General features: G+C 33.0%; 2 protein-coding genes across 2 annotated transcripts; both read left to right on the top strand.

The window, feature by feature from the left end:
• Positions 1-413: 413 nt before the first annotated feature.
• Positions 414-3,997, top strand: LOC111891548 (casein kinase 1-like protein 9). Its single transcript, XM_023887596.3, has 14 exons — positions 414-967; positions 1,092-1,132; positions 1,227-1,296; positions 1,394-1,542; positions 1,624-1,719; positions 1,814-1,884; positions 1,994-2,055; positions 2,153-2,216; positions 2,314-2,398; positions 2,710-2,836; positions 2,936-3,009; positions 3,102-3,162; positions 3,333-3,448; positions 3,545-3,997. The coding sequence occupies exons 1-14, from the start codon at positions 892-894 to the stop codon at positions 3,821-3,823; spliced, it is 1,371 nt and encodes a 456-aa protein (XP_023743364.1). The 5' UTR covers positions 414-891; the 3' UTR covers positions 3,824-3,997.
• A 3,691-nt stretch (positions 3,998-7,688) lies between these two features.
• Positions 7,689-9,015, top strand: LOC111891564 (60S ribosomal protein L14-2). Its single transcript, XM_023887618.3, has 5 exons — positions 7,689-7,807; positions 7,893-7,994; positions 8,372-8,501; positions 8,574-8,686; positions 8,811-9,015. The coding sequence occupies exons 1-5, from the start codon at positions 7,805-7,807 to the stop codon at positions 8,862-8,864; spliced, it is 402 nt and encodes a 133-aa protein (XP_023743386.1). The 5' UTR covers positions 7,689-7,804; the 3' UTR covers positions 8,865-9,015.
• Positions 9,016-10,136: the final 1,121 nt, after the last annotated feature.

Below are 10,136 nucleotides of genomic sequence, written 5' to 3'. Positions count from 1 at the left end.
ATTTTTAGAAGCCAACAACTTTTAAGAAAACTCTTCACCAAACACACCTAAAATGAATGATATTTTATGATAATTTCCTAAAAATGTCATGAGACTTTCCATTTTGTTATTTTAGTGGTTATTCTATCAAAATCTCTATTGTTTGGAGAGGAAGACCGTAATTAGAAAAGAAAGGGTAGACAAATAAAAGCATAGAGACAAAAAGTAAAAATAAAAGGGAAAGGACAGAGGAAAAAGCAAAACATTGACGCCCTGCTTTTCTTTCTTCTTCAACATCCTCCTTACATATCCATCGTTCCTTTTTCACCTCTCTCTCTCTCCCCTCATTCTTCTTCCGTTTCACGTTTCTTGAATCTTTACACACATACACACATTATAGTCATATAAAAATACCGTTTTTTTTTTTTTTTTTTTTTTTTTTTTTTTTTTTTTTATATAATTCTGTTTCTCTCTCATCGCATTTTTACTCTCTGCATCACAAATCAATCGTATTGTTATTTCATAAAATCTTGGTTTTTTTTTCCCCGTTCTCTAATTCCTCAATCTTCGTTCGTTCGTCATCCCAAGAAAACACAGCGAATAGGGTGAACCCCTGTAATTCTTGATTGCCAAACGTTGATGATGGTGCCAAATTTTAGCGGGTGTTAAAGAATTAGGGTTCGCAGATTGATAATGTAGCTTTCATTGCAATTACGATTAGGGTTTGTTCGTTTTATTGTTTATGTAATTCGGAATCTTCATTTTTTGGTGCATGGGATGATAATCGGCTATTGATTTGGCGAATTTTGTGGAAATTGTTAAGTTGGGTAACTTTTCTTGGACCCTAATTAAGGTCTTGTTACGTATATATAGATCTGAGTGGGGATTGAAAGTTAATTTGAAGAAACAATTATGGATCATATTGTTGGTGGAAAGTTTAAGCTTGGTCGGAAAATTGGCAGTGGATCCTTTGGTGAACTTTTTTTAGGTATAATCATAATTGGGAGATTGATTTTAGGCGTTATCTCCATATACATATATACGAGCATACACGTATACATATGCGTGCATGTTTCCTTTGTTGATAATCTTCTTGTTTGATGATACTGCAGGTGTTAATATTCAAACTGGCGAAGAAGTAGCTGTTAAACTGGTATTAACTTCCATCTGTGATGATTTCTTTAGTGTTTATGATTGCTCTTATCATAATTTCTGTTACAAAAATTAAAATACATTTTGACGTATAGGAATCTGTCAAGACAAGGCATCCACAGCTTCATTATGAATCAAAAATATATAGGCTTCTCCAAGGAGGAAGTGAGTTTTTCTCTAAAGTTTATACATTTATCTCAAGAATCATTTTTATTCTTGCGAATTAATAGGTTAAATTCATTTATTTGTGCTGTGAATGAAGCGGGAGTACCAAACCTGAAATGGTTTGGTGTTGAGGGGGAGTATAACATCATGGTTATTGACCTTCTTGGACCAAGTCTTGAAGACCTTTTCAACTATTGTAATAGAAAATTTTCCTTGAAAACTGTCCTAATGCTTGCAGATCAACTAGTAAGTGTTCAAAAAAGCTATTCCCTTTTCTTATAAATGATAAATCGTTTCTCATTCAATCATCTCAACAATCTTACACAGTTAAATAGAGTTGAGTACATGCATGCAAGGGGTTTCCTTCATCGTGACCTAAAGCCTGACAATTTTCTTATGGGCCTTGGTCGTAAAGCCAATCAGGTAATTTAATAATTTTTGTCCCATTGACATCAGGCTCAGTCTCGCTTCTATGAATGAAAATTTAATAATCTTTTAATGCTCCTTTTTATGACAGGTGTACGCGATTGATTTTGGACTCGCGAAAAAATATAGGGATCTTCAAACTCATAAACACATACCATACAGGTAACCTCTATTTTCCTCTCATGAAAGTTGCAATGTTTGATAGGCAAAATGGGTGGGTCGGGTCGGGTACACAGGCGGGTCTAATCTTGATTGGGAACTCATTTGTTAGGGAAAACAAGAATCTCACGGGTACAGCTCGTTATGCAAGTGTCAACACACACCTTGGAGTTGGTGAGCGGTTTATATTTTATAACTTCAATGTTTTGAGTATAAAAATTTGATCTTTTTGATAGTTTATAAAAATTGAAACATTTTGTGGATTTTGTAGAACAAAGTAGGCGGGATGATTTGGAATCTCTTGGTTACGTTCTTATGTATTTTATAAGAGGAAGGTGAGCACAAATAAAATGTTGGATTTTTGTAAGTTGTTTAATTTTAGTTGTATTTTACATTTTTACCCTTTAATTTTAATGATTGTCTTTGTGTTAGCCTTCCATGGCAAGGACTGAAAGCGGGAAACAAGAAGCAGAAATATGACAAGATTAGTGAAAAGAAAATGTTGACTCCAATTGAGGTACTGTGGTATATAATGTATATAGTGCTAAGTGCAAGAAATAGCAACGTATTTTCATTCAAAGCAATTTTCATTTCTATGATATAGTAAAATCTTCTTAGTATAATGTATGAATAACAAAACAATAGAAGTACAATGCTATAATTGGGTAGATTTTTCAAAATACAGCGCCTTGGTAAGAAAAGTTTTGAAAGTACAATGTTGTAATAGAAAAAAATTGAAAGTACAATGTTATAATACACAAATAAATGTAAGTATGTTGTGCTTTTCAATATTTTGTCCTTGAAATTTACAAAAAAAATGTTTGATAGGTGCTATGCAAATCATATCCATCGGAGTTTATATCATACTTTCACTATTGTCGATCATTGAGATTCGAGGATAAACCAGACTATTCATACCTCAAGAGGCTTTTCAGAGACTTATTTATTCGTGAAGGTTATCCCTTCAAATCTCTATATACTCACTCATCTTCAAGAATCCAATCGATCAAAGTTTGTTTGATCATTTTCTTTCTGTTTTATGTTTGTTTTGCAGGCTACCAGTTTGACTATGTCTTTGATTGGACAGTATTGAAGTATCCTCAAATCAGTGCCAGCTCCAGAGCACGGGTAAGTATAGTGTGTGTGTGTGTGTGTGTGTGTGTGTGTGTGTGTGTGTATATATATATATATATGTTGGTTATATGGCGTTGTTTTTGCAGCTTCCGGGTAACACGGGGATAAATGCTGGAACATCTATGGAAAAGCAGGGAAGAACGTCGGGTATTACTTTTAGCCAGATAACTTTTACATTTTGTCTCATTCAGACGGTTTATTCAGTCCCTTTATGTATACATTTTGTCTCATTCAGACGGTTTATTTAGCCAGATATACTTGTCGGTATACATTACACGCGTACATGACATGTTTAAATTGTTTGTGTTGTTAAACAGGTGGTCAAGATTCCCGTGCACTAGATGCATTCCCAAGAAGAAATATAGCAACCGGCGGCCGCTACGACTTTTCAAGACACCGGACTCCCGATGATATGACTTCCTCAAAGGATGTGGTAAGATTATATCTTCATGGTGAATCCACATTGAAATTGAAACTGCTACACTGTAGCTGCTGAGACTCGAACCATTGACCGTTTTCTTGTTTACAGCAACCTGATTCTGACAAATTGCGATCTTCTCGAAACGGGAGCTCGTCAAAATATGCTGCAGCCTCAGGCACAAGACCAAGTTCATCGGGCGAACAAACACCAACTGAAGGGCAATCATCGAGCCGTATCATGTCAAGTGCTGGGGGACGCACGTCTACTACTCAAAGAGCATCGTTTGGTTTAGGTTATGATGCCAAGTCATCGGGTTTTTCTCGTCCAGCTAAAGGTGGTCGTGAAGATCCGCTCAGGAGCTTTGAGTTCCTTCAAATCAGGAAGTGAAAGGTAAAAAGATTACCGTTATTGTAAAAAAAAAACAGGAGGATTTCTGTTTTTCGGTTTTCTACTTTTGTATTTTTAGGAGATTTGATTTGGATGGGTCTGTGTATTTGTAATGGTTATAAACACTAAGGTTATACTTGAATGCTATGGTGTCGGTGGTTATTTCTTCGATTATTTTGCTTATTGCGATTGATGATTATGAGAGCGATTGTTGTGTTGTTTGATGTGAATGTTGGTCACCTTCAAAGATTTTATCCCATCCATGATCAACAACGGGGATAATGGTGGTTGTTGAACACGAAAGCATTCCTAGCTTTCAATGTGGTAATGATCCAAAGGGAAGAATAGAATATCCAATTGCGTCCCTATAATTTGTGCTTCAAGTCTCAAGGTGGAGGCATACGCATGACTCAAGGAGAGATGTTGGAACTTGGAAGTAGGGATGTGCTTTGAGCTCGAACCAACCCGAAACCCGAATTCAATGAAAAGTTGGAACCGAAACCCGGATCGATTATTACTAATACGGGACCGGTTCGGTTTAGACAATACAAGTTTTGGTTCGGTTATTAACCCGAAATGACCGAAATAACATGTACACTATGCTTTTGAATCGAAATAACCCGAATAATCCAAATAAACTTGAAATAACCCGAATGTCCCAAATAAGGAACTTTTATATCTAGTTCAAGAAAAAAATATTAAACATTGATAGGGCAACGACTTTAGTAGGTTTTTTTTTTTTTTTTTTTTTTTTTTTTTTTTTTTTGTAAACTTCGATCGGTGGGTACGACAATAAACAATACGCAAGAGATAAGAGGGATCGGTCAAGTGACATTAGTTTCTGGGCGGTCATTTTAGCCCGATTAAACCTTTATTCGGGTAACCCGGACTGAAGAACCCGAGAACCGATTTGGGCTAAAATAGATACCCGAGAACCGACTCAAATAACTTATTCATACCTAATTCGGGTCGGTCCGGTCCGAATTCGGTGGTTCAGGTACCAGGTCCAAATGCACATCCCTACTTGGAAGTCTACAACCGAACCTAAACTTGATAAGCATCATCTGACCAGTACCGAAGAGAAAAAGGGCATGTCGAAATTAGAATGTCACACTAAGGTTGTGTTTGTCATGCCACAACTAGCTTATAAGTTAGTTTATTTTTCGAATTTTTTTAAACTGTCATATTTGACAAGTCAAAAAGTAGTTTATATGCTAGTTTTTAAAAAAATTAATTAGACTAGCTTTTCAGGATTTATAAAAAAAAATCCAAATATACCTTTAATTAGTTATAGAATCTACCAATGAGGTCCAGTTCAACCGGGCGTATGGACACTCCAGTTTTCCCCTCCCAGGAGGTTTGGGGTTTCTGGAGGAATGGTGTCGAGTTCTATCTGTATCCAAAGGGAAGCTCCTTAATGGGAAACTTAGTTGCTAAGGATGATGTTGTTATCTCTTCGAGGAGGGATCGAACCCAAATTTGTTAGGTGTTATAGCATACTGCCCTATCGGATGTCACCATCCGCTGCACCAAACCGTTGTTCAAAAAAAGTTATAGAATCTCATCATCTTAAACGCTTTTTTATCTCATTTTATATCATCCAGTTACCTTATCAACTTATCCGAAGTCATTTTTTATCAGATAGTTTTTCAGTTAGTATGTCAAACATAACCTAAAAACTAAAAATATTAAATATAAAATCATTTTATTTATGTTCGTAAATAGTAACATTAGTAAACTATGTTTTTTGTTGTTCCTTTTTGATGGTTTTTGTTTTATACGCCGACTTAAACTAAATAAATAATGTAAGGACACTAGTATAAAAAAACACAAATTGCAAAGATACTTGTATTATTCACATTTTTATCAGATTTATAAACAAATACATATATACATACATTCATACGCACACCGTATCTATATGCATGCCAACATCGTATTTAGGTGTCTGAGTTCCAATTTTATTCATATGTACAAGTTCAAAAAGTGAAAAGGCCTAGCAATAAATATTGTATGTTTGCCTTCTATCTTGTTGTAATTATCTTTAATCTATGTTTTGAGAAATAAAAGAAATTATCATACTTATGATCGAGTTCTTCGTTAAGAATCCTAACAAACATTGTTAAAGATCGACTAAGCGATGAGGCCAGGTGGTGGATTGTGGTGGGAGTAAGAAAAGATGAGAGATTACTGAGAGTTGTTAATTTTGATGTTCTAAGAAAGGAAACAATTTACATTTTATTTTTCAAGAACTATCCAATGAAGTTCTTTTAAAAATGATATCATAATTGCCATAAATACTTTGTACAACACTCTTGTTTTCATATTTAAAAAAGATTGAAAAAACAATCAATCAAATGATGGTTGTTAAGTTCTCAATCATGATCTTGAGGTCTTATAAGCGAAAAACAATATCGGTCATGCAACAAGATTTATAATTGAATCTTAAGAACTCAACTACGTAAGATCTTCTCCTGATTTGATCCTATATTTTTAGTCTTTATTCCATACATCATATTTCGAGTCTCATAAATTTCATTCATGGACTAAAAAACGTCAATTCAACTTGAAACCGTGCCTTAGATCGCAAGAAACCTCATAGTGCATCATAACTTTATCCATTCATCTTGAATTATGTAAAACATCAAACAACACACAATTAATTCATTTGTAATATTGTGTTTTTAGTTGCGATCACAGTGATCTTAATTATTTTTTATACTTAAGATGTATTCATTCTAAATGTTGTGGTTTGTAGTTACAAAAATTATGGTTACCCGTAAAGAAATTAAAATTGATTTCACCATGGATGTTTTAATTAAGAGAAATTAAATATCATCATTCCTTTTTTTTTCTACTCATTCATACCCATATTAAATGCTAACATGTGTATATTTAATAGAATAGATAATATTTTAATATATTTGTGTCATATTTAATAGAACTAATAATATTTTAATATATTTGTCATCATTTAACATAAATATAGTGATAGATAGAGAAAATATAGAAACATTTAGGGTGCATTTGGTTGTGGAAATTTTTTTAGTTTTCTAGGAAAATTTTCCAAGAAAAACGAAAATTTGGAAAATGTGTTTGGTTCGTTCAGTTTTCTAAAGTTTTCTAAAAAAATGAAAAATTTTAGTTTTCCAAATTGTATGTAAATTAGAAAAGTGATTTTTACAGTTTTCCAAATTTCTAAGATGGAAAATGAAAACTCCACCTGTTCCAACCAAACACGTTTTCATTGAAAATTGAAAATGAAAACTCAACCCTATTTTCTGAAAACATTTTCATAGAAAATGTTTTTATAAAATAGAGTTGAGTTTTCGTTTTCAAATTTCAATGAAAATTTTAGAAAACGCGTTTGGTTGAAACCGGGAGAGTTTTCATTTTCCATCTTAAAAATTTGGAAAACTTTGAAAAACTGTAAAAATCACTTTTCTAATTTACATACAATTTGGAAAACTGAAAATTTTCATTTTCTTGGAAAATTTTGGAAAACCGAACGAACCAAACACGTTTTCAAAATTTCCGTTTTTCTTGAAAATTTTTTTCTAGAAAACTGGAAAATTTTCCACAACCAAACGCACCCTTAATTTCTCTTTAATTAATATCACACTTTAACTAATGCTACACAAATAAAATTTTACAAGTAATTTAAAAACTAATTAATTTTAGCTGTATCTTTAAATCCCGATCCACATTTACAATCACAATCTTATACATGAAACAATTATTTATACCTTTACACAACTTGGTGGGTGATCTGCATGTTTATTCGAAAAGGCCTAAAGCTTGATAGTTCGGGCCGGGCTGGTTTGGACAAGGCTTAAATATATCAAGTAGGACTTATAGGTGTCCGGCCCAAAGAATAGCCCTAACTATAAAAGGGACTCTCCGTCAAAAACCCTAATTTTCATCGTATTCATCCACACCGTCTCTGCTCTCCTAGGTGCTGAGCAACTGGTCGCCTGAAAAATGGTAGAATGTGACCCCCATTTTTATCTCTTTGTGTGTTTTATTGATTGATCTTTGCCTGATAATGTCTATAATTTGATTTTTGTAGCCGTTCAAGAGGTACGTGGAGATTGGAAGAGTAGCCCTCGTCAACTACGGAAAGGATTATGGAAAGCTCGTTGTGATCGTCGATGTCATCGATCAAAACAGGGTATCTCGATCTCACTACAAGCATCTTGTTACTAGCTCAAGTTATTGCTATGATATGATAACTGGAAACAATGCATTCTTCTAGATATCGTAATTATATTTCTTTTAGGTTTTGAAATGATCTTAAGTATAGGAAAATCATTAGAAGTTTTTGGTCACGTGAATTTGTAAGAGTGTAGTTTGTAACATAGGATCGTATGTCATCGATTATGAGCTTGCGGCGATTTCTGCTTTATCTTTTGATCGAACATACTTCATCTAGTTTATTCGTTAAAGCTCCTTAAAAACATATAATGTTGCGACTAATTTGATTAATTTCTGTATGAGTATGCTGGAAACAATGTGCACTTGTTTTAATTTCCCCTTTTCGATTTGCAGGCTCTTGTTGATTCTCCTGACATGGTGAGGGGCCAAATGAACTTCAAGAGGCTAACACTCACAGATATCAAGATCGACATCAACAGAGTTCCAAACAAGAAAACTCTCATTGCTGCTTTGGAGGCTGCAGGTAGGTATCACTTTAATTGGATGGCAGTTGTTCATGGGATCTATGTTGTATGAAGTTTTTTGTCGTCTGCAGATGTTAAGAACAAGTGGGAAAGCAGTTCATGGGGAAGAAAGCTCATTGTTCAAAAGAAGAGAGCATCTCTTAATGATTTTGATAGGTTCAAGATTATGTTGGCAAAGATAAAGGTCAGCATTACTCTTATGCTTAGTTTCTGTTATAATATTCTTTTTAACAATATGATCAGATGCTGTTTCTTTTAGGTTATAAAAATTTCCCCTCATTGTGTGTATTTGTTTTCTGATCTTGCAGAAGGCTGGTGTTGTTAGGCAAGAACTAGCCAAGCTTAAGAAGGAGACTGCATGATCTTGTCATTTGTGCTCAAGATTTTGCTACAGTTTATTTGAATTGTTGTTGAGTTGACCAGTTTTGGATTCTAGGTGCTTATGTTTGACCTTTTACAAATGATTGTTAGAAACTTTTTCCAATTCAATTTTGAACTTCTATATTTGCTTCATGTTTTTTTTTATTTTTTTTTTATTTTTTTTATTTTTTGCAAATTGCCAAGTCAAAATAGTTAAATATGGATAGGAGGTTGGTCGTCTAGGTCATATTTCAAACACCGTTCATATTCTGAAAGAAAACATAACATAAGTCAAATATGAATATGAAACACACTTTTTTCCTGAATGCAATCCTAAAATCCAAGTTTATTATACAACGGAACAAAATATAAAAACCATCAAGATATTGATTTTTATTGTCTATGTTTCAACTTTTGTCGTCATTAAAATTGATGATCAATATTAAATATATCAATAGAATTTTATGATATTCTTATGGCAAAGTAGTAAAAATAGATACCAAATAATCTTTCGTATATTTTTGATTTTCATATTCATGGTCGGTTATGAAAGATTTTATAATATCCAGCAAAATGATTTGTCATACCATAATGGCATAAATATAATTGTGAAACCCTTTCCTTTGTTAAGATGGTTATTTAAAAAAATTGAAGTTTTTTTTTTGTTAAACCAAAAAAAAAATATCGGGAATATTAAACCAAAACGTTCGAAACTATAATGGTTTATCTACGATTCAAAGTTTTTTATAATTAAGCAAAATTACTACGAAACCCATTATATCCGGTTATGACGATTGTTTATAAAAATCGAAGTCTCGGTTATTGAATCAAAAAAATATTATTTAGATATTTAAACCGATAAAATCCAAACAACGTTGTTACTTATGAGAATTTATAAAACTTTCAGAATATCTTTTAGAAAAAAGAAAATAATTTGCAAATTTGATGTATGGACTAAGACTTATACAAGTTCAAGATAAATACAAACATGACGAATACACAAGGTGGGTATTAACTATTAAGTACAAGACAAATATTGGTCAACTTCGAGAGCAACGAACAATTCTGTCGTCTCATCGTGTGGTTATTATATTTTCTCCTATTAAGAAAAAGTAAATAGGGATACAATATGGTCTTTGTATAAAAAGTTTGATATGCCATCCAAAACTATAATACATCAATAGGGCAACTGACCTTTTCAAAAGACGATAGACCGACATATATATATATATATATATATATATATATATATATATATATATATATATATATAT

Source organism: Lactuca sativa, chromosome 5 (genome assembly GCF_002870075.4).
Source record: "Lactuca sativa cultivar Salinas chromosome 5, Lsat_Salinas_v11, whole genome shotgun sequence".
NCBI classification, from domain to species: Eukaryota; Viridiplantae; Streptophyta; class Magnoliopsida; order Asterales; family Asteraceae; genus Lactuca; species Lactuca sativa.
The sequence above is the reverse complement of the archived record's forward strand: the minus strand, read 5'-3'. Positions and strand labels throughout refer to the sequence as shown.